Source organism: Drosophila teissieri, unplaced genomic scaffold, assembly GCF_016746235.2.
Source record: "Drosophila teissieri strain GT53w unplaced genomic scaffold, Prin_Dtei_1.1 Segkk118_quiver_pilon_scaf, whole genome shotgun sequence".
Classification (NCBI taxonomy): Eukaryota; Metazoa; Arthropoda; class Insecta; order Diptera; family Drosophilidae; genus Drosophila; species Drosophila teissieri.
The window spans coordinates 1,710,666-1,735,976 of record NW_025224987.1 but is presented as its reverse complement, the minus strand read 5'-3'; the positions used below and the strand labels follow the sequence as shown (position 1 = coordinate 1,735,976).

The 25,311-nt window shown below is 39.4% G+C and overlaps 1 protein-coding gene across 1 annotated transcript in view; it reads right to left on the bottom strand.

Moving 5' to 3' along the window:
* Positions 1–20,007, bottom strand: part of LOC122625484 (cholesterol 7-desaturase nvd) — a 289,338-nt gene extending 269,331 nt beyond the window's left edge. The window contains exons 1-3 of the mRNA XM_043805578.1: positions 19,931–20,007; positions 19,707–19,868; positions 17,423–17,816 (exon numbers count right to left, since the gene is read on the bottom strand). Of these exons, the coding sequence (XP_043661513.1) occupies positions 17,423–17,816; positions 19,707–19,853 (541 nt within the window). The 5' untranslated portion in view covers positions 19,854–19,868; positions 19,931–20,007. The remainder of the gene's footprint in view (positions 1–17,422; positions 17,817–19,706; positions 19,869–19,930) is intronic.
* Between the last annotated feature and the right edge of the window lie 5,304 nt (positions 20,008–25,311).

The window sequence follows — 25,311 nt, the reverse complement described above, 5'->3', positions numbered from 1 at the left end:
TATACATACACTCGAAAATCTGCATAAATCTTGGCAACCAACGACGCCATGGAAGACGACGCCGACGTTTTTCACGATCCCGTTGCTCGTTGCAACCGCGTGGCTGTAAAAAAAACACCGTTTTGGCCCGAGCACCCCGAACCAATTTATTTTGGCAGAAATAACTTCTGACGACACAAACACATTCAACACATTTCTGGCATCAATCGAAGCACCAGTTTTGGCGCGAATTTCCGACGCAGTCGTCAACCAGCCAAGAGTAGGCAAATACAAAAATTTAAAATATTGCATTCTAGAACGCTTCTGTGAAAGCGAACAGAAGAAAATCCAGAAGTTAATATCGGAGATCGACCTTTGTGATAAGCGTCCTTCGCAATTGCTTAAAGAGTTAAGCTCGCTCGCCGCAAATAAAGTTAACGAAAGCTTCTTAAAAGCACTTTGGATGCAGCGCTTACCAACACAAGTGCAAACTATCTTGCAGGTATCGGACGCCAGACTATCAGACTTGGCTAAGTTGGCAGATAAAGTAGTAGATGTTGGCGACTTTCACAATGTACGCACGGTTGACTACAGTTCTAAGTCTTTGCCACCCCGCAACACTGATGTTGACGACCGTTTAGAACGCATCGAGCCACAGATAAACGCCCTACTCAAAAACAGTTCTCGCAAAAACAATAGGTCCACATCAACAAGGCACAGCAGCAGCGCCACAACCCAAGACGCAGGTCAAATGTCAAGCATGTGTTGGTACCACATCAAATTCGGTAGCGACGCCCAGAAATGCCGCCAACCATGCTCTTTTTCGTCACAAACAAAAAACTAACGCAGTCTTCGGATTCGGGAGGCAAATTCGAAGAGGGCCACTGCACAATTGCCCGCCTCAGCATCAGCGACAGCTTTTCCAAAATAAAATTCCTAATCGACACCGGCGCCGACATTTCAGTGTACCACCCTGTAAAAATGCAAAACCAACACCCACTCCAAAGCTTCTTTTCGCAGCCAATGGCTCAAAAATACAAACCTATGGAGAAAAACGCATAACATTATCACTCGGACTAAGGCGAAATTTTGTTTGGACTTTCGTGGTAGCTAACGTCAATTGCGCTATCATTGGATCCGAATTTCTTCAATACTTCGATTTGCTCGTTGACATTAAGCGACGTAAACTTATCGATCGAGCAACGCTATCTGAATCGACCTGTGGCACGCCTAAGCATGAAATAGCTCAGATTTTATCCTACGATGCGTGCAACCAATACGCCGAGCTACTTCACGAATATCGAGATCTCGCAACGATCAATTCAAACAGGCTGTTATTAACATCAAAAGTAACCCATTTTATCACGACAAACGGCCCGCCCACTCACGCTCGTGCACGACGACTGGCAGCAGACAAACTCAAAGCAGCGCAGAGCGAGTTTTCCTATCTTTTGGAATGAATATGTCGTCCCTCAAAGAGCAACTGGTCAAGCCCTTTACACTTGGTAAAGAAAGCGAACGGAGAATGGCGTCCATGCAGAGACTACCGAGCTCTAAACAACGTAACAGTGCCTGATCGATATCCGATTCCGTACATACTGGATGTAACGAGCATTCTATACGGAAAGAACATATTTTCTAAAATCGACCTGCAATAAGCATATCACCATATCCCTGTCTCCTTTTGGGTTATTTTAATTCTTGTACATGACGTTCGGCTTGCGAAATGCAGTGCAGACTTTTCAGCGGTACATAAACAACGTCATACATGGCCTCGATTTTGCTTTCGCATACATCGATGACATTTTGATCGCTTCAGAGTCCGCAGCGCAACACGAGACGTACCTCCGCATAGTCCTCGTCCGCCTCAGATAGACACAACTCACCGTGAATTTCGAGAAGTGTCAGTTCGGAAAGTTGCAACTCACGTTCCTGGGTCATGACATCAGCCAACACGGTTTAAAACCATCTGAACCATCGTCACTTTAAAAAACCGCTTATCGCTAAGGATCTGAAAAAGTTTCTGGGTATGATCAACTTCTATCGGCCGTTTATCCCACGTGCTGCTGATAATCAGAAAGAATCACCAAGACGCGCCCGACCACAGGCGCGTCCAACATTCAGCACATCTCGGGAGAGGAAAACAACGTCGCTGACCTCTACCGCATCGACGCCATCAAACACATAGATTTTGACGAGATGGCACTAGAACAGGAAAGCGATGACGAACTACAATCTCTGCTCAAGTCTGACTCAGAAAATACCATATCACTAACGAAATTGTTTATTCCAGGCTAAAACAAACAATTGTACTGCCACGTTAACAATAAACAGGTACGTCTGTTCGTGCCCAGGTGCCTACGCCCAACGGTAGTCCAAGGCCTGCACTCGCTATGCCATCCAGGAGTTAAGGCAACGAACAAATTGGTTAGCAAGCACTACGTTTGGCCTCGCATGGCAAAGGATGTCGCCAACATCGTACGTTCTTGTATCCCGTGCCAAAAAGCAAAAGTCCAGCGCCACACCAAATCGCCACTTGGAGAGCATGCCGCCTGCTCGCTTCGAGCACATCAATATAGATATCGTTGGTCCACTGCCCTCTTCAAACGGATATCGATACTGTCTTACGTGCATCGATCGCTTCTAACGATGGCCTGCTGCGATTCCCTTAATTGACATCACAGCACAGTCAGTTGCCAACTGATTTCTGGCTGTTTAGCGCTCTATGGAATACCGCTCCACATCACAACGGATTAAGGACGGCAGTTCGAGTCCACACTGTTCCAAGAGCTTTCTAAAATCTAAAGTTTTAAACATCTACGCACGACGGCATAACATCCACAAGCTAACGGCATGCACTGCATTGCACCTCATCCTACTAGGACTACGCACCACGCCCAAAGACGACATCGGGTTAAGTCCAGCCGAAATGGTGTACGGCACAACACTGCGAGTTCCTGGCGGATTTTTTTCATCAAGCGCTGAAAATCGCACCGAGTCTGAGTTTACCGATGCTCTTCGGAAAACTATATCGCAGCTGCCAACTACTAAGCCAGTGCACCATCACACGCCTCAAGAGTTTATCCACCCCGATCTAAATCAATGCAAACACGTCTTTGTCAGAGTGGACCGAGTTAAAACTCCGTTAGAACCTAACTACGAGGGTCCGTTCGAAGTAATAGCGAAACACGACAAATATTTTACTCTCAAAGGTCGCACAAAGGAAAATAATGTTTCTATCAACCGTTTTAAACCAGCATACATCTTCAAAGAGGAACCTCCCCGAATACAGGAATAAAGGAAAACACCAATCGCTCAACCTGCCACGCAGGTATCGAGATCTGGACGACGAGTCATACTCCCAGCGAGATATCTTTCCCAATTGGTACTCTACGACCACGGCATCCTTCGCAGCATTCTTAGCTTTTGCCTTGTACACAATTTGTTATAATTAAAATAATCATACTAAAGTAAACTGAATAAATACTACAACTTATCTCTGTGTACGATACACATTAAAAAGCCAACACATTAACTCGTGTGCCTGTAAGCACTGCCAAGGTCTATCGTCTCTTACAACGATTTTAACGATTTGGCGTCTCTTTCAAAACCTTCTCTAGTTCGAATGCACGATCATGTCTGTAACGTCTCTTTCAACGTTTTCACTCTCATTGGAATCCACCAATGGAATCTCTTCTGTCTGCATACTTCTCAAGGCTTCATGCGAATACTTATATGTTCGCTTATTAACTAAAGATTTCAAGACATAACGTTCTCCATCCAGCACCTCTGCCACAAGGAATGGGCCTTTAAATTTATTGTCTAATTTGGTCTGATGTCTCTCCTCTCCCCAATTAACAATTGAAGAGGACTAGATTTCGTTATTCGATTTACAGTAAAATTTATGGCTATTTGAATTTCACCTATGGCATCTTGCCAAGAACGCTGACTACTTTCGACTGCAGTTAACATACGTTTTAAAACGCTCATAACGCGTTCTACCTGGCCATTTGCGCGACTGGCGGCTGTTGCAATGAAGTGTACCTTTATTTTTTGCTTTAAACAGAATTCATTAAAACTTGATCCAGTAAAAGATCTACCCTGATCTGCAATGATTCGCGATGGTACACCAAATATGGATATTGCCAATTTTAAAGCGTCTATACAACTTTCGCTGGTAATATTTACTGTGTGGTACAAATAAAGCAGCTTAGTAAAAGCATCTATCTGGACAATAATATACTCCTTTTGATCCCTCTTTCGGCTCAACTTGCACGTAATATCAATATGTATCGTATGCCATAGAATATCTACTTTGGGTATGGGATGAAGTTCAATCGGCAACTTTCCGGATGGAGGTTTAGTCAATTTGCAAGTTATACAATTTTCCACAAACTTTCTGACGTACTTAGCCATATTTTCGAACCCATAAAATTCGTACATTTTATCCAAAGTTTTCTCCCACCCAAGGTGCACAGCCGCTTAATGGACATGGTTTACTATTGACCATCTGAATGGTCTGGGGACTACAGGGAGGCACCGAGTTTTTCCATTTCTCTGGATTTTGCGATAAAGCATTTTCGAACGTAATTCTTAACTTTTTGCTAAGCTTTTTCCGAGTTCATTGTTTTGAATTTTTAAAACTATAGCTAAAGTTTCAGGATCTTTTTGTTGCTCGGCAAAAAGCCAGTTGTCTGTTATTTCAGATAACAAGACATGCTTAACTTCTGTCTTTGTAAAAGACTGCTCAATCGGTTTGGCTGATAGCGGATGATTACGAGAAAGAAAATCAACATGAGCTATTTTAATACCTGGTCTATACTGGATATCAAAATCAAAAGATTGCATATACGCCCACCAACGGTGAACTCGTGGCGTAAGATCAATTTTACTGCGTGTCGCTTTTAGCGAATTACAATCAGTAAATACAGTAAAATGCCGTCCATGTAAATAATGCCAAAAGTGTTTTATGGAATTGTATACGGCTAAAGTTTCAAGCTCGTATGAATGATATCGAGATTCGGTAGAAGATGTTTGCTTGATATAATATTCGATAACATGAGGCTTGTGGTCAATTTTAGCAGAATAGCTCCATAGCCCTCCATACTAGCATCAGTGTGCAACTCGATGGGATATTATTATATAATAAGGACTGGCTCATCTGTCAGTATTTTCATAACCTTGCTGCGGATCTGCTCATGTTTCCATTAAAATATTTTACTTTTACAAGTAAGACCATACAACGGTTTCCTTAACTCTAAAATTTTGGCACAAATTGACGAAAATATGATGCAAGACCAATAAACTGTCTTACTTGTGAAACTGACTGTGGAAGAGGTAATTGAATTGACGCTTGTATTTTACCGTACTAACAAATCGAGAGCTGCTGGGACGAATAATATTTTATGATAACAATTCATTAATTTTGTTTCTCACAATTTCTTTTTCCTCTATACTAAGTCGATAGGGTCGCCTTTGAACAGTTTTGATGGGGTCATTTAGGCGTATCTCTAACTCGCCGGTTGTAACTCGATTGTTTGGAAATCCGCTAATAAATGAGTCTGCAAATTCATTCAAAATGTCTATTAAATTTGACTTATACACCCACACAATTTGGTATCAATGTCAGAAAGATCGGCGCTATTATTCAAAGCAGAACGGGTGTACACATACTTAGTCTTAAAAAGTTTAATCTTTTCAATAGTATTGTAGCTCCAAAATTCTGATTTAAAATCTCACGCCCAGTTATTATATTATAATTAATGTAACTATTAAGGACTACATGAAAAAGGACTTCGATCGGGTATCCGCTAAAAATGGCTTTTGATAGAATTTGTAGTGTGCTAGTTACAGTATTATTTCCAATGCCCCTTAACAATACAATGTTGTTGATGCGTGTGCCCGCCAGTTGGGAAGATGCAGATTCCTTCACAAGCGACCATTTAGCTCCAGAATCGAAATAAAATGGATACGACTCACCGGATGAGATTAGGGTACCAATTGGCTCTGCTACTTGACACATGTTAACACGCTTCTCTTCGTTCCTGTTGTCAGTTGTTGATAGTTGTCGTGCAGGGCAATTTGGTGAAATGTGCCCAGATTTTCCACACTTGTAACACGAAATTGCTCCATTCCATCATCCATATCCATCAGACGGACGTCCAGCATTTGGATGAGATGCATTTTGGAGTTTAAAGTTATTTTTCCGTGAACGGCATTCGGAGATTTTGTGGCCTGTTTTTCCGCAAAAGTGGCATTTTGCATGCGTGTGCAAGCGCGCTTTCTTGCTTGCAGAATTTTCCGGTACAGACTGGTCCCTTCTTTTGGCAAATAAAAGCGCCCGCAACTCATTTTGCAGCTCATTGCGTGTCTTGATAGTAGTTGTGAATACCGTGCGTTGAATTCTAGTATCAACAATTGCCGCATGCGCCAAGCCAATTTCTTCTTTTGTCATGGACTTCCATTTGGCCATTAGTGTAGTTATAAGTCGGTTTCCATACACAGAAAGGCATTCGCCGTCACTAGGTCGACCGTTCAAGACATTGAACAATGTTGATGCTGGTGTCTCGTTGCCTTCAAATTGCTGCAGAAATAGTTCTTTAAACACACTCCATGTCATTCCAGAAAAGCATATTTGCGAAAGCCAATTAGAAGCACTGCCCTCCAAAGATCTGCTTAGTGCTATTAGCAAAGCACTACCTTCCAGAAGATTTTCAGCTACGATGAGATCGACAGTAGCGCCCCAGGTCGATGCACAAGATCCAACGGAGTCAGGATTAAATTTGGGAAGGGCAACAGTTTTAGGAGGATTCTGTATTGACTGCGCGCCTCTTACTGAAGTTAAGACTTTAATCAGATTGCGATGCTGTAGTTCCAAAAGTGAACACAAACGGTCTTCGGTGATGGTTTGGTGTGGAGGCGATCCCACTTCTGATGTCGGAGCATGATTATTATTTTCGTTCACAACATCGATACCGTCGATGACACGGGCAGCGCGTTTCCTAGGCAATGACATGCAGAACTCTCAAATGAAGACTGTGCCATTTCGACGCCACACTCAGTATTTATAGGCTTGTGGCAGATCAGCATAACGGACCCTGGCATCAAATCTACGCGACTGCGTTCTTGCATTTTTGTCGCGTCGAAGTTCACTGGAATTCAGGTCCGAATCTACTTGAAGCTCTTCGAAAAAAATATATATTTATCATATGATGTTTATAGTTAAGAAGTATTTTTAAAGTCCATGTGTTCAGAAGTAAATACCTATTCAAAAGTAAATATCTGAACACATGGACTATAAAAATACTTCTTAACTATTAACATCATATAAACATCATATGAAATATATTTTTTTGTACGCTGTATTCTTAATCTGTAAAACTAAGCTACAGGATGGATATCAGAAATAGCAGTAGTGGCTTTCTTCTATTGATAAAGATAAATCAAACATAAATATATAAAACATACCAAGATTTTATAAATCACAAATAATTCAAAAACGTTCCTGATATGGCCTTAACACTACTACAATTAAAACATTAAATCAAGTGTGGAGCTAATAGGGCTTTTATATTAGCTTTTTTGCAAAATGAAAAACAAGTTTTATGGTAAGAAATTATTGCGATTTAAATTATTTTTCAGAAATTTGGCATCGATGCGAAATGAGAGACCAGTAGAACGTTTTTTGGCAAATCGAGAGATATTTACAAGATAAACAAAAATTTTAAAAAATATCAGAACATTTTTCAAAAGTGTGGTCGTGGGAGCTTTCGGCGGTTTGTGGGCGTTAGAGTGGACGTGGCCAAAATTTTTTTTTGCAAATCAATAGATTTTTAACAGACTAATAAAAAAATAACAAAACATTTTTCAAAAGTGTGGGCGTGGCAGTTTTGAGCGGTTTGTGGGCGTTAGGATGGGCGTGGCAAAACAGTTTTTTTGCAGACCGATAGAAATTTTAATACTTATAAAATAATATCAAACATTTTTCATAATTGTGGGCGCGGCATTTTTGGGCGGTTTGTGGGCGTAAGAGTGCGCGTGGCAACATGAATCACTGCGTCTATGTCTCTGGAGTATGCATGCTTTATCTCAACTTTCTAGCTCTTATAGTTCCTATGATCTTGACGTTCATACGGACAGACAGAAGGACATGGCCAGATCGACTCGGCTATTGATCCTGATCAAGAATATATATACTTTATATGGTCGGAAACGCTTCTTTCTGACTGTTACATACTTTTCAACGAATCTAGTATACCCTTTTACTCTACGAGTAACGGGTATAAAAACCGGAGCTGAAGAAGTTTTGAACAAAATGGAAGAATGGTCAAACGTATTTGGTAACCCGAGTAGAATAATAACAGACAGAGGAGTTGCGTTTACCTCAGGGGCATTAGAAGATTACGTCAACAAAAATGGAATCGAGCATGTCTTAACAACAACTGGTGTTGCCAGAGGAAATGGGCAGGTAGAGAGAATGAGACACGGGTGAGACACCCTGTATAACATCGAAAGCCCCATTCGAGCCGGCAGGAGGTCCGTTGGCAGAGATGACATTGCATTTAATAAGCTTACACTTAAAGAACAAAGTAACAGACGACTTTCTAAGCAACAGACAATTTCCAGAATTTACCGGAGCTATAAATCCAGAATTTTTTGTTACTCAGAACAAGGAGAAGCAACTAGAGAGAGAAAAAAACATAAATAAACCTAAAACCAAATATATTAAGAAACTATTAAACAAGTGAAAATTAAGATTGAAAAAAACAATTAATTCAACTAGTAATTTTTTGAAATTTTATTACCTTATCAAAAACATTTTAATATACCACTAAAAAAATGTTTATGACGAACTATTGAATAATTGCATATACAAAAAAATATAAAACGCAAAGAAAATATATAATAACGGAAAATTTGATATATTAAATAAACAATATCTAAGCTCAAATAAAAAAGAACATTTTTTTAGTGTTTTCGGGAGAGAAGATTTAGAAACGTGAAATAATTTAAAAATCAATTAAAAAATGGATAAAAAAAATATAAACAGGATCTTACAAATAAAAAAAAAACTGAGGATATAAATTGAACATTTTTTTATTTTTGAATAAATTTAAAGTTAATTTTGAAAAACTATACAATACAAAATAAATAAAAACAAGAGAGAACGCTATAGTCGAGTTCCCCGACTATCTGATACCCGTTACTCAGCTAGTGGAAGTGCGAAGGAGAGTCTTTAACACTGACAGTTTTTGGAGGCTTGTAGGCGTTAAAGTGGGCGTGGCAAAAAGTTTTTTGGCAAATCGATAGAAATTTACAAGTCTAATACAAAAATGAAAAAATATCAAAACATTTTTGAAAAGCGTGGGCGTGGCAGCTTTGGGCGGTCTGTGGGCGTTAGAGTGGGCGTGGCAAAAAGTTTTTTGGCAAATCGATAGAAATTTACAAGACTAATACAAAAATGAAAAAATATCAAAACCTTTGTCAAAAGTGTGGGCGTGGCAGTTTTGGGCAGTTTGTGGGCGTTAGAGTGGGTGTGGCAAAAAGTTTTTTGGCAAATCGATAGAAATTTAGAAGACTTATACAAAAATGAAAAAATATCAAAACCTTTTTCAAAAGTGTGGGCGTGGCAGTTTTTGGCGGTTTGTGGGCGTTAGAGTGGGCGTGAATCGACATGAATCGACAAACTTGCGCTGCGTCTATGTTCCAGGAGTCTGTATGCTTAATCTCAACTTTTAGTTCCTGAGATCTCGACGTTCATACGGACAGACGGACAGACAGACGGACGGACAGACGGACGGACAGACGGACATGGCCAGATCGACTCGGCTACTGATCCTGATCAAGAATATATATACTTTATATACGCTTCCTTTTGCCTGTTACATACTTTTCAACGAATCTAGTATACCCTTTTACTCTACGAGTAACGGGTATAAATATAAAATAATTTCTACGTACAAAACATCAGCAACAACCGAAAAACAACAATTTTGTAATCAAATAAAATGGCAGTATCATAATCAATGCAAATAATGTTGTCCGACTCAAATATGGTTTAGGTCGAGCGGCACATAAATTTAGTAGAAAACGTTAATGGGGATCCTGGCATAACAACCGACGACCGGCAGAGTCTTATAATCTTCGGACATATTGAGCGCAGCATCGCACATTGGTTTTTTTTGTGTTTTTTTTTGGCAGAAAGTCAAAAAAAAATGTTCACGGAATAAAACAATTTATGGTTTTTTTATATTTAGGATAGTCCAATTAGATAAAAAAAAGTCGATTTTTACTTTTATATGCCACACAGGCTTTTCGCCCACCTCTCAAAGACAGCTGATTGTCGATAACATGCGTAAGACAAAATTGGCGGCAAATCATATATTTCCTCAGAGAATTAAAAAAGTTTAAAGTGTTGTAATGGAAAACAGTAGCACAGGTATGTAGATTTGTAGTTCACTAACTTTTTTGTGTATGTTATATGTTTTTGTGTAGTTTTATCGTGTTTTGTTTATGTGCCGTTTTTACAGTCAACTTAACAAATGTACATAGCTGTGTTTCGTGGAATATAACTTTTGTATGGCAAACCACTTAAAAAGAATTTTAACGACAAGTTATTGACTAACATGTGTATAATATTATACAACTAGTTTCATATGCTCATTTTTGTGCCTTTTTAAAAAAATCACGTTTTTGTAGTTGAATATTTGTTTGGGCTTGCAGAGCTGCTAGACATTTGGAGCAACAATAGTCGCTCTGAGGATGCAGTTAGGCAGCATTTATTTAAAACAATTCGTCAGAATAATTTAAATAAATGTTGTATTTCATTGGCAAATACTTAAATATAGATAAAAAATCGTTTTCTTTGGTAAATATTTTTAAGGCATATCGGCCAGATCGTTTATATGGCAGCTATATGAAAAAGTTGACCAAATCAATTGAATCTTTGTGGGTCATCTTGGGGGAAGTAAAGAGTAAAACAAACCAAATTTGGTGAAGATAGGTTAACATTTCGAATTTCTGCCAAAAAAAGGAAAAAAAACCACAGTCGATGGAAATGTCATCCGCACCAGAGATGGAGATGGAGATGTCTACCGAACAAAGACGGTAGATCTTAACAATTAAGCTAGAGTTAGAAAATGATATCGCAAAAGCCACTTTGTATAATTAACTATTGCGAACTAGTACAGAAACCTTAATTTTAAGATTGCCAAATCATATACATTTAAGAAGAACAATTAAATGTGAAATTCCGAATTTAAGATCGCTAATAAATACTATGTTACATACCGCAATAATGCAAAAATAATTTCAAATCCGGTTAAACCATATAACAATGCAACTCACAGACAAACGAATAACTACCTATAATCATACAACAAAATTCCAACCATCATACAACGCTAAGTATCAACCAAGTTGTCAACCACTTTCATATATACCACCTCAATTACCCAAAGCTAATCCTAACCAGTTTCCCCAATACCAACAGCGTCAACCTCACCCACAACCTAACGCATCTGGGTTATACCAACTTAAACCGTTTGTATTCGACCCGAACCACTTTGGACCGAGATCCGCAAATTTTCCGCCAAGAGGATATACGGTCGTTAACCCAGTACCTAAGAGACAACGACCGTCGGACAGTGTTCAGTCACGCATGAGTTTTGAAGAGGCTCATCACCAAGAAGAATTAGGCCAAGCTTATCAACAATTTTATCCCCCTCCTTACGGGGGATCATCATAACAATATATTGAAGTAATGGTTCGTACACAGTACAAAAGAAAGTAACTACCAAAAAATAACATTTTTCTTAAACCGATACGATTTGCTTTTGGGCTGCCAACTACTTGACGAGTGAACCACATCACAGTGAACAATATACGGACAGGTGCACGAAATTATCGATGCCTTTCTTCCGTCAGAAGAGATACATGCTGAATATACGCAGAGTAACTCTTTCACGCTAGACCACTTCAACTTAAACAAAGAGAAATCTAAATTACCATCTCTCCTAAAAGATTTTGATAAAATCCTCAATATACAAAGGGAGACCGACCCACTCACATTCAATAATAACGTAGACACACTATTAGAACAGCTCATAATGAGACGGTGTACAGAAGAAATTTAGAATAGCCATAGATTACCGGAACCTCAATAAAATAACAATATCAAACAAATATTCAATACCAAATATGGATGAAATCTTAAGACAGCCTTCACAACTAAGAGAGGGCACTACGAGTATACTCGTATACCCATTTGGGCTGAAAAACGCCCCCGCTACCATCCAACGATGTAGAACGACTTACTTCGTCCCCTTTTAAATAAAATCTGTATGGTATACTTAGACGGCAATATGGTTTTTTCAACGTCCTTAGAGTAACATCTTCAATCCCTTAAAGCTGTCTTTCATGCATTGTCTAATGGTAATCTAAAACTCCAAGTAGATAAATGTGAGTTCTTAAAACACGACACGTATTTCATAGGACATAGGAGATAAAATTAATTTTTAGGACTCACAGGCTTTTATAGAAAGTACATACCCCATTTCGCACAGATTGCAAAACCTTTAACAAAATGTCTCAAAAAGGAAGCAAGACTAGATAGTAAAAACACGGAATATATTGAGGCATTCAAAAGGATGAAACTCCTTATTTCAAATGATCCCATAATCCGATCACCTGACTTCAGGAAAAAATGTGTACTGACCACATACGCTAGTAATAAAGCTTTAGGAGCAGTGCTTTCTCAAGAAGGTCAACCCATGAGCTATGTACATATATCAGTAGAACACTTAATGATCATGAAACTAACTACCAACTACTATTGCAATCAGGGACCAAAAAACTAAGAAATTATTTACCGAGAACTATTTTTTTCTAAATAACTAATTACTAATTCAGAACATTATAAACGAATGCGAAATTAATAATTAATCCAGCAGTCAGAGCATAGAGCAAGAAATACCAAAGTTCCATTAAAACTCACCCCGAGTATAGAATTCTGTAGAGATTAATTCGTAATAGACATTTATTCGGCCGAAGACAAACACAAGAGCTGCATAGACATTTATTCAAAATTCGCTACATTAGGGCAGATAAAAACTAAGGATTGGCTACAATGGAAAAACGCCCTATTTAATAAGTTAGCAAAACCGAAGCTATTAAAAGCAATTAGAGATGGAGCCTTTTCGAGCCTAGCAAGAATGATCAGAATCAAAAGTAGTAGAACTACAGCTAGATACCACAAAAACAGGAGCAGCAGATTTAGAACGTCTTCATAAAACACAACGAAAAAATAATAATATATATTTTCAATGAATCCTGAGATGACTTGACTTATACTTACAAACACAAAACAAGACATAACACCCCGGGACAAACTTCCACTTAGATATATTTATATTTATATGGAGGACAGCCCAACTTAAATATACAAGACGCAAAAAAAAATAAGATAGAAACACTCAATAAAGACAGGAAAGATCACGATATCGATACGAGATGTCGCAAAGGAGAACGGAAAATTGGAGAATCCTTACAAATTAAACAAGAGAGAACGCTATAGTCGAGTTCCCCGACTATAAGTTTTTAGTTGTTCAGTTAGTGTGGGCGTGGCAAAAAGATTTTTGGCAAATCGAGAAAAAAGTTACAAGACTAACAAAATAATAAAAAAATATTAAAACATTTTTCAAAAGTGTGGGCGTGGCAAAAAGTTTTTTGGCAAATCGATAGAAATTTACAAAAGTAATAAACAAATATAAAAATATCAAAACATTTATCCAAAGTGTGGGCTTGGCAGTCTTGGGCGGTTTGTGGGCGTTCGAATGGGCGTGGCTCCATGGGTAAATAAACTTAAACTGCCTCTATGTACATATTAAACATCTGCATGAGTGGCGAAAAAGGCACATTCAAATGCACAATGCCGAAAATGAATGGAATGAGAATGAAAGCAAAGTCAAACTGGTATGAGTGAGTGAGTGAATTTACGTACGACTCAGTCGCACAACAACGAAACAGATGGAAATGAATTGAATGGAATGAGAACACAGTAAATTGAGACGCTTCATTCGAATGATTCGAGTGACAACTGAAAACATGAAAAAGAAATGAAATTTGTTTTTATAGTTGTGTATGCATATATGTAATTTGGTTATATATTAAACTTATTACTAAAATAACAATATAATTAACTTAAATTCGAATGCAAAAACATTATTTTGTTTATATTTTCTGGATTGGTGGCTATTAAACAACGCTTTTCTGTAATTCAATTTCTTGCGCTAGAAAATGCGCGTTCCGAAGCCGCGATGCTTGCTGGAATGCAAAATATTTTGCAACAATAGTAAATTAAAACAAAACGTTACACAAATACATACAGATTTGTCGGCTTCTTTTGAAAATAATGCGTCCATTATTGCGTCTTTGAAGTACAGCTGTCAAGAATAAGCAAAGGAATGGACCGAATTCGCACGCAACAACTCGAATCATTCGAATGTTCTAGGCATTTCCAAATGTTTCATTTCATTTTACGCTTCATTCATTTACGTTCATTTCGTTGCAGATAGTGAGTTATGAGTGGAATGAGAACCTCTCACTCATACAATGTCGTTTCATTTCGTGCGTTTCACTCATTCAATTCAATTCCATTCGAATGTATTCTATGTGACGTATGTTATGAGTGGAATCATGCAGATGTTTAGTACATATGTCTCTGCATGCCTAATCTCAACTTTCTAGCTTCATGAGATCTCGATGTTCATACAGACAGACGGACATGACCAGATCGACTCGGCTATTTATCCTGATCAAGAATATATATACTATATACGCTTTCTTCTGCCTGTTACATACTTTTCAAGGAATCTAGTAAAAACTAATTTAATTTACAGAATATGTCGAAGACATTGCGATGGGAATATAACTTTCCCGACTTGGACTTATCAACCTTATCTATGACAAAATGTTGACAGCAACAACATATTACAGATCAAAACATTGACTTGGACTGACGGGAACCAAATACTTTTAATAACACATATCCCTACTAAACAGAAAATCATCGACACCACTAACATTACACCCCACCCCGACAATAATGGCTATAAATTAGATAAAGATATTTAAAAAAAAAATAAAATTTTTAATCAGGAATTTAAAGAAGTAAATAATTAATTCATTAAAATTATCATATATAGAAAAACAAATCAATGTGCATTTTTGCTCCCATAACTTTCGCACTCTAAAAAATATTTCAAAAGTGTGGGTGTGGCAGCTTTGGGCGGTTTGTGGGCGTCCGAGTGGGCGTGGCAACATGAATCGACAAAATTGCGCTGCTTCTATGTCTCTGGAGTCTGTATGTTTAATCTGAACTTTCTAGCTTTTGTAGTTCCTGAGATCTTGACGTTCCTACAGACGGACAGACGGACGGATAGACGGACATGGCCAGATCGTCTCGGCTATTGATCCTGATCAAGAATATATATACTTTATATGGTCGGAAACGCTTCCTTCTGCCTGTTACATACTTTTTAACGAATTTAGTATAGCCTTTTACTGTACGAGTAACGGGTATAACTAATATAGTTAAGTGGAAGGTCGGAAGGGTGCCTCCCGAGCAGAGACTTCTTTGTCCAGCTAGATGTAAACGTTGATCGCCGAGACCTTTGTGTCCCCAAGCGAGTCGATAGATGCTTTGGAAACGACTTCTTCGTCGTCTGTAGAATGAACGTTGAATTCCTCTGTAAAACACCTCCATCGACTTCTTTGTCGAGTAAAAAGGGTTTAACAAAAACGATGGTTTCGTTTATTGGTTTAGGTTTATTGATACGTGCGCACTGCTCTAGATCTTCTTATTTTTTAAGTAAAGCTAAGCCTTGTGTTGAAACCTACGACTCAAAGCTTAGCGCCATAAGTGAGGGTATGTGTGGGTATACATGACTATATATAATAATAATATCACAACCGGTATAATATTCTTAATTTGCACTGCTTACATCTTATTGAAATTTAAAAATAAGTCAACAATGGAAGTGCAGGTAACTAATCCAACAGCTACACCGACTATATTCATAAGCCCCAGTGGAAGCATAAGCTTCTTTCGTAAGGGAAGGGAAGTGCCCTATCTACTATAACCATTAGGTAGCCCGCCAAACAGCCAGACTCTAAGGTAGCGAATTCCAATGCTATAATCGCATTCGCTTCTCTGTCGCTAGGTCAGCATTTCCCACGCTGGCCAACTTGCGGCCACAATAGAATAAAATCAAAACTGTAAATTCAGTTTTAAACTGATATTAAAATAAAACGGTTCAACAGAAATTCTCTTCGTGTTTTATTTTTATCAGAGTTGTTCAGCGGCGGCACTGATCCGTAATTCGACTCAGTACTCGCGACGTGAAATCGGAAGTAGTATTCTAATACTTAACTATGTATATACCTAATATGCTAATATATACCTGTTATTTACTTTCCAACGAATCTAGTATATCCTTTTACTTTATGAGTAACGGGTATAATAATTTGCATCTTTAATGTATTTTGCAAATGGGGTAAATTTTACCTTGATCTTTAATGGCGCACCGAACTCAGCTCTTTTCTTGAGCCCAAAATTAACAAGAAACAAGAAAAAACGCGTTAGTCAAGTTCCCCGACTATCTGATGCCCGTTACTCAGCTAGTGAAAGTGCGAAGGAGTCTTCAGCACTGACAGTTTTTGGCGGTTTGTGGGCGCTAGAGTGGGCGTGGAAAAAGGTTTTTTGGCAAATCGTTAGAAATTTACAAGACTAATACAAAAATGAAAAAATATCAAAACATTTTTCAAAAGTGTAGGCGTAGCAGCTTTGGGCGGTTTGTGGGCGTTAGAGTGGGCGTTCTTTGGCAAATCGTTAGAAATTTACAAGACTAATACAAAAATTAAAAAATATCAAAACATTTTTCAAAAGTGTGGGCGTGGCAGTTTTGGGTGGTTTGTGGGCGTCCGAGTGGGCGTGGCAACATTAATCGACAAACATGAGCTGCGTCTATGTCCTTGGAGTCTGTATGCTTAATCTCAACTTTCTACCTTTCGTAGTTCCTGAGATCTCGACGTTCATACGGACGGACAGACGGACGGACAGACGGACATGGCCAGATCGACTCGGCTATTAATCCTGATCTTGAATATATATACTTTATATGGTCGGAAGTGCTTCCTTCTGCCTGTTACATACTTTTCAACGAATCTAGTATACGCTTTTACTCTACGAGTAACGGGTATAAAGAAGCTAGCTTTTTCCCCCTTTTTTATTAGTATTGTAAATTTCTATCGATTTGCCAAAATTGGTTGTTGATTTTTATTTTATTAGTATAATTGCTAATTTATCACAGTAGTACAAACTTGTGCCCCTGGTCCGATAACAATAAATATAATTCTACTATAATTTAAGACATTGATTACTTACCTGATGTGCTATATGGAATATTTATGCATAAGCCGTCTGTCCCTCGAAAACTCCATTGATGAAATGGGCATATAACACAATCGTCAACAACTCTTCCCCCAATACCCAAATTAGCTCCTAAATGCGGGCAATATGCATCCAGGATAAAAACGTTATCTTTTAGTGTGCGAAAGATGACTAGATCTTCCCCCAAGCATGATACACAAGTTGCTTCCCCAGCTTTAAGCTGAGACGATTTAAGAATACCATACCAACCATTTGGATAAGGGGGAGGCAGTTCGATAATTTTTTGATCTTTTACTTTTCTTAACCGGTTTATTGTATCTCGTTTTGGATTGTATCGAATGCCATTTTCTGTTTTTCCTAAAAATGAATATTTTTCGTTGTCCAGATCCTAAAAAGTTTGAAAAAGACTAGTTATTCATCAATTTAAAAAATTTGTTTTGCCAACTGGTATAAATATTAACAAGAAAGAATGCTATAGTCGAGGTCCCAGACTATCAGATACCCGTTACTCAGCTAGTGAAAGTGCGAAGGAGTTTTCTGCACTGACAGTTTTTGGCGGTTTGTGGGCGCTAGAGTGACCGTGGCAAAAAGTTTTTTGGCAAATCGATAGAAATTTACAAGTCTAATACAAAAATGACAAAATATGAAAACATTTTTATACCCGTTACTCGTAGATTAAAAGGGTATACTAGATTCGTTGATAAGTATGTAACAGGCAGAAGGAAGCGTTTCCGACCATATAAAGTATATATATTCTTGATCAGGATCAATAGCCGAGTCGATCTGGCCATGTACGTCGAGATCTCAGGAACTATAAAAGCTAGAAAGTTTAAATTCAGCATGCAGACTCCAGAGACATAGACGCAGCGCAAGTCTGTCGATTCACGGTGCCACGCCGACTCTAACGTCCACAAACCGCCCAAAGCTGTCACGTGCGCACGAGCGCTGGGGGTGCCAGGAGTCTATGGCGGTGCTGCGCTTCTGGACCGGGTAAGATTGTCCGCTTTTCAACACAGTCAGTACACTTGGTCTGAACTAACACATTAATATAACAAGATGCGTAACGGCAATACATTGATTTTGCACTACGCAGCCACTTTTTTTGGTGGCGGCAAGAGCGTACAAATCTAACAAGAGAGAACGCTATAGTCGAGTTCCCCGACTATCTGATACCCGTTACTCAGCTATTCGAAGTGCGAAGGAGAGTCTTCAGCACATTCAGTTTTTGGCGGTTTTGTGGGCGTTAGAGTGGGCGTGGCAAAAAGTTAGGCAAATCGATAGAAATTTACAAGACTAATACAAAAATGAAAAAATATCAAAACATTTTTCAAAAGTGTGGGCGTGGCAGCTTTAGGCGGTTTGTGGGAGTTAGAGAGGGCGTGGCAAAAAGTTTTTTGGTAAATCGTCAGAAATTTACCAGACTAATACAAAAATGAAAAAATATCAAAACATTTTTCAAAAGTGTGGACGTGGCAGTTTTGGGCGGTTTGTGGCCGTTAGAGTGGGCGTGGCAACATGAATCGACAAACTTGCGCTGCGTCTATGTCCCTGGAGTCTGTATGCTTAATCTCAACTTTCTAGCTTTTGTAGTTCCTGAGATCTCGACGTTCATACGGACGGACAGACGGACATGGCCAAATCGACTCGGCTACTGATCCTGATCACGAATATATATACTTTATATGGTCGGAAACGCTTCCTTCTGCTTGTTACATACTTTTCAACGAATCTAGTATTCTCTTTTACTCTACGAGTAACGGGTATAAAAATTAAATGAGTGATAAACATAAGGAAGAAAGTGTGTATGTGTGCATACTTACAATTGCAATTTTCTTATCCTTTCAAAATTTACCACAATAACTAGTGGGACTTATATATATATATACTTTATATGGTCGAACACGCTGCGGTTTAAGTGTTAGATAATTTTCAACGAATCTAGTATACCCTCTTCTAGTAACGGGTGTATACATATATATACATTTTTATTATCACTCTGGCATTTATAGTTTCCGGCATCTCAACGTTCGTACTGACAGACAGACGGCCGGATTTGACAAAATCGATTCAAATAGTGTAACTATACTTATACCTAATAAGCTTATAGCTCTTAAGCTTGCCAAATTTATCAAATTCATGTTGAGCCCCTCAATAGAGTCTTTCGATACATTATTGAAAGAGAGCGACTTTATAGCAAATATTATTATTTGTTTTTTTTTATCTATACAATAATTCCATATATTACTCAATCATACTAACAGTTTTAAAAAATAAATACCTTTTTCCATACAAGTGGAACACAAAATATCCAGTAAATCCATAAGAAAGTCACAGCTAAAGTCCACAGGTAAATAACAAAATCATTACCGATCGATTTCCAATAATACTTAAGCAATGCCATCCAAAATAAATAGTAGCTCGCCATATTATTAATAAATATCTACATTTAAAAAAAGTAATTAAATTTGGATATGGAGCTAAACTATATAGCAGAAGTTATACATAATATGCGTAGTCCGGCAATAATGAAAAAGGACAACCTTATAATTCAGTTGAATTCTTTGTTGTCTGAAAACTCCTCTACAACTAACACTAGATTGGCTGAAAACTTTTGTTTGGAATTACAAAACAAAAATTAAATTTCATCATTTTTGTTAGGGTGGACCTAAGCTGTGCAATAAAGCTACAGCAAGATAAATTCATTATTTAATGTTATTCCGTTTACGTAATCGGAGGAAGTGTTTTAATTGGTCAGTGGTGTAAGCGACAACACCTCTTAGAGATGTACTACATCTTTAAATACAGTAACTAACAAGAGAGAACGCTATAGTCGAGTTCCCCGACTATCTGATACCCTTTACTCAGCTATTCGAAGTGCGAAGGAGAGTCTTCAGCACATACAGTTTTTGGCGGTTTTGTGGGCGTTCGAGTGGGCGGGGCAAAAAGTTTTTTGGCATATCGATAGAAATTTACAAGACTAATACAAAAATGAAAAAAATATCAAAACATTTTTAAAAAGTGTGGGCGTGGCAGCTTTGGGCGGTTTGTGGGCGTTAAAGAAGGCGTGGCAAAAAGTTTTTTGGCAAATCGTTAGAAATTTACAAGACTAATACAAAAATGAAAAAATATCGAAACATTTTTCAAAAGTGTGGACGTGGCAGTTTTAGGCGGTTTGTGGGCGTTAGAGTGGGCGTGGCAACATGAATCGACAAACTTGCGCTGCTTCTATGTCCCTGGAGTCTGTATGCTTAATCTCAACTTTCTAGCTTTTGTAGTTCTTGAGATCTCGACGTTCATACGGACAGACGGACGGACAGACGAACATGGCCAGATCGACTCGGGTACTGATCCTGATCAAGAATATACTTTATACTTTAGAATATATATATACTTTATATGGTCGGAAACACTTCCTTCTGCCTGTTACATACTTTTCAACGAATCTAGTATACCCTTTCACTCTACGAGTAACGGGTATAAAAATATTTACATTATGTCTGCTTTCTATATGGGTATATGGTATATGGTATAATAGTCATTCTAAATATTGTATTTATACACAAATAAATCTTTATTCGACGCTTATATTTATTAAGAATACAATTATGTTTACCAAATCCGATATTTATGTACACTTACACTATCAGTTCAATTTTCTATATTCTTACTTATAAAATTTTACCGATTTGTTATATAAGCTTTAGTATCGGCGATATCTTAAGTTTACCTCGTTATGAGTTAAAGTTTTTATATATTTATATATTTATACCCGTTACTCGTAGAGTAAAAGGGTATACTAGATTCGTTGAAAAGTATGTAACAGGCAGAAGGAATCGTTTCCTGCCATATGAAGTATATATATTCTTGATCAGGATCAATAGCCGAGTCGATCTGGCCATGTAAGTCGAGATCTCAGGAACTATAAAAGCTAGAAAGTTTAAATTCAGCATGCAGACTCTAGAGACATAGACGCAGCGCAAGTTTGTCGATTCACGTTGCCACGCCGACTCTAACGTCCACAAACCGCCCAAAGCTGTCACGTCCCAGTTTTGAAAAATGTGGTAAAATTTTTTTCATTTTATTTTTTTGACAATTTTTCTTGGTGTCCCAAAAATTTGTTTGCCACGCACACTTAACTCCCACAAACCGCCCAAAACTGGCACGCCCACAGATTTGAAAAATGCGTTGAAATTGGGTTATTTTATTATTTGTTTTACCAATTTCCATCGATATCCCAAGAACTGGTTTGCCACGCCCACTCTAACGCCCACTTTTGAGAAAATATTTAATATTTTTGGATTATATAATTGGTTTGGCCAATTTCTATCGACACGGATGAGATTAAGCATGTAGATTCCAGAAACGTATGCGCAGCTCATGTTGCCCTGCCCACGCTAACGCCCACAATCCGCCCAAACTGCCACACCCACTATGTTGGCTCGCGGCTAATGCGAGAGACTTCGCTCCCAAATTAAACACAGATTTCGCTTAGTGATTTCGCATGTAAAAGAGAGAGCGGGACCACAATACTACGGTTCTAAGCTTGCAATACAATATCGAAAATATATATGTTTAGCTATTGAGCTTTTTCAATAGCTGTTGCGAGAAATAAGTAGCCGAAGAAAGTTTTCTCTTTTGTCCGATACAGTTTCGTCTTTGCCGCAAAACGAAGAAGTGACATTGGCGGGACATACAGCCGAATGCTGCGCCCAAGCTTAATGTGGATAGATAACAAGAGACGAAGGAATGAGCGCCGTACAGATAAATTCATGCGAGAATAGCGGTTTGCACTATGGGCATCGCAACTGCTACTACTGACTACTTCGGCTTACAATATTAAGAGTATAAGATTAGTCTACTGCACAGTTTTGGCGGCTGCTTCCCCCCGTTGGAAGCTTGGTTTTTAACAGAGTCCTCAAGGGAAAGCAGACACAGCTTGTTCACTGCCCGCCTTACGTCGCCGTCTCTGCATGACTCTCGCCAAAGGCCATCTCATTGGGGGTAGATTCTCGTCCCTAACAAGAACTACGTTGTCCATGGCTACGCCAGGCTTTGGGGTGCGCCACTTGGAGTGCTGCTGGAGCAACGTCAAGTACTCGTCCTTCCATCGCGACCAAAAGATTTGCTGAAGAAAGGAGATGCGATGCCAAGAGTCAAGCCGATTATATTTAAGGCCCGTTACATCTGGCTCGTCAAACGACGAAGGCGGACCACCATTGGGAAAATGCGCCAGAGTGAGGACGTCCAGATCGGCAGGGTTCTCTGAAATGGGAACTAAAGGTCTGGAGTTTATAACTGGCGAGATGTGGCACACCAGCGTCCTCAGCTCGTCGAAGGTCAGAAAAAATGATGCTTGGCCGTTTTCACCGCTGCTTCCCAAAGTCCACCAAAATGGGGCGACCGTGGAGGGATGAACCGCCAGACAATCGTCTCCGAAAGGCAAAAAATTCTGAACGGAGCCTTGATGCTCGCTGCTGAGAAATAACCTTCGAAGTTCCAGAAGTTCATTCTTCGCGCCGACAAAATTGGTGGCGTTGTCCGACCAAATTTGCTTCGGCTTTCGCCGGGTGCATATGAACCTCTTGTGTCCGCACAGAAACGCAACTGTCGAGAGATCCTTGATCAGCTCCAGGTGCACTGCCTTGGTTGCAAAGCATATAAATACGCAGACGTAGCATTTAACCGCGGGCTTGTTGCAAGTATCCGACTTGTGAAAGAAGGGTCCACAGAAGTCTATACCAGCAACCTCAAAAGCGTGAGATCCTTCCAAGCGCTCCTTGGGAAGGTCCGCCATCTGATGCATCTGTTCACGGCCTTGGTAACCGTCTTCCTCCCCCCAATAGGCCAATATTGGGATCGAATTGCACCCAGAAGAGCTCGAGGTCCGGCATGAAGATTGCTTTCATGGTAATGCGAAATAATTGCCAGAGTCACCGGATGGGACCTTGGAAGGATTTTCGGGTGGCGGCCATCAAAGTCCAATGACGAATTCCGGAGGCGACTGCCTACTCTAAGAAGTCCAAATTGGTCCAGGAACGCCGAAAGCGAGGATATGGGACTAGACGAGGAAACTCTTCCCAGCGTTTTTAGGGACTGCATAACATAACTGCGCGCGCTGCACCAAACGCAGCATCATCTGAGTACCCTCTTGAATGTGTGCGACGGTGAGCCCAGGATGACGAATTCCATTACAAAATTTGTATATGTATGCAAACACTCGTTGCAGTGAGGGGTAAGAATTTGCAAATTTGAAGCTAGCAATTACATCCACGTACGGCGACTTTACGATGAACACACTTCGACGAAGTTCAAGCACCGGTTTCTCAGGACAAACAGCTGGTGGCCAATCTTTTACAGGCTCCATAAGATAGGCGGGTCCATGCGCCCAGAGTGACGACTCGCTAAGCTCAGACGGGAGGGATCCTCTGGATAGGATGTCAGCCAGATTTAACGCTGTTGGAACATAACGCCAAGCCGTGACATCTGGAGCTGATCCTGAATGGCAGCAGCCCTATTTGCCACAAATATGTTGAACCTGGCGGGCTCATCTCTGATCCAGGAAAGTACCACCGTGGAGTCGCACCAACAATAGTAGCGTCCTTTGAATACTTTCAAGCCAACTATTTCCCTCATGATTTTAGCCAGAAGATCCGCACCACAAAGCTCCAGCATTGGTAATGTTATGGTCTTTAACGGAGCTATTAAAGCAAATGGCTAAAACTTTGCTCCCCTTTAGAAACCACATAAACGCAGGCTCCATAGGCATCTATGCTTGCATCGCAAAAACCATGCACCTCAAGGCCAGACTCTGAGCTAAACAAGAACCGAGGGAAACTAACATGACTTAACATTTCAAAACTGCGACATATATCAAGCTGTACAGGCGTTATTGGAGTACCCTTTACCCTTTACCCGATGCAGTTAACAGTGGGTGCAATCGATCTATCGATTGACCACCCGCACTGCATTTGACCACCTCTGAAGAAGACTCGAGAATTCATTTTGAACAGTTAATCTGAATTTGGACATCACGCGATTGCACCATCTACTTTTATACTTGCTGGCATCTTTTTAAACCGTTCATAATAACATCCCCAACCATTGGCATCATCTGTTCGGATGTATCCTCCTCCTATAACGTACCCTTTATATTTGGCCTGACTATAGCAAAACTTACTCTTGTCTACATTGATGGTTAGTTTTCCACGTTGTAAACCATCGCTCACCTGACTTAACATTACTAAGTGTTCTTCAAAGGTAGGTGAGCAGACCACTAGGTCATCGAGGTAAACAAATTCCTGCTCACGTAGTGCTGCTGGAATCACCTTATCCATTAGGTTTCTTTATAGGTAGATCCTCATTATACCTGTTACTCGTAGAGTAAAAGGGTATACTAGATTCGTTGAAAAGTATGTAACAGGCAGAAGGAAGCGTTTCCATCCATATAAAGTATATATATTCTTGATCAGGATCAATAGCCGAGTCGATCTGGCCATGTCCGTATGTCCGTCCGTATGAACGTCGAGATCTATAAAAAACTATAAAAGCTAGAAAGTTGAGAATAAGCATACAGACTCTTCACACTTTCACATGCTGAGTAACGGGTATCAGATAGTCGGGGAACCCGACTATAGCGTTCTATCTTGTTTTTACTTCTTTTATATGCTGCGCTAGACCTGTTTTCCCTGCATATTCCTGCTCTCGTTGTTCTAGAGTCTTATGTCTTAACGACAGGTGACCTCGTGGAATCGAGACGTGCATGGATTCTTGTTTTCGGGGTTTTGGCGTTAGAAAGCCCGAGTACACACAATAGCAGACCATATCGTGCAGAGGGTTTCTGCACCCAAGCGCTGTTCTGTTGGACTTGCGGCTGTCTCTCGGCA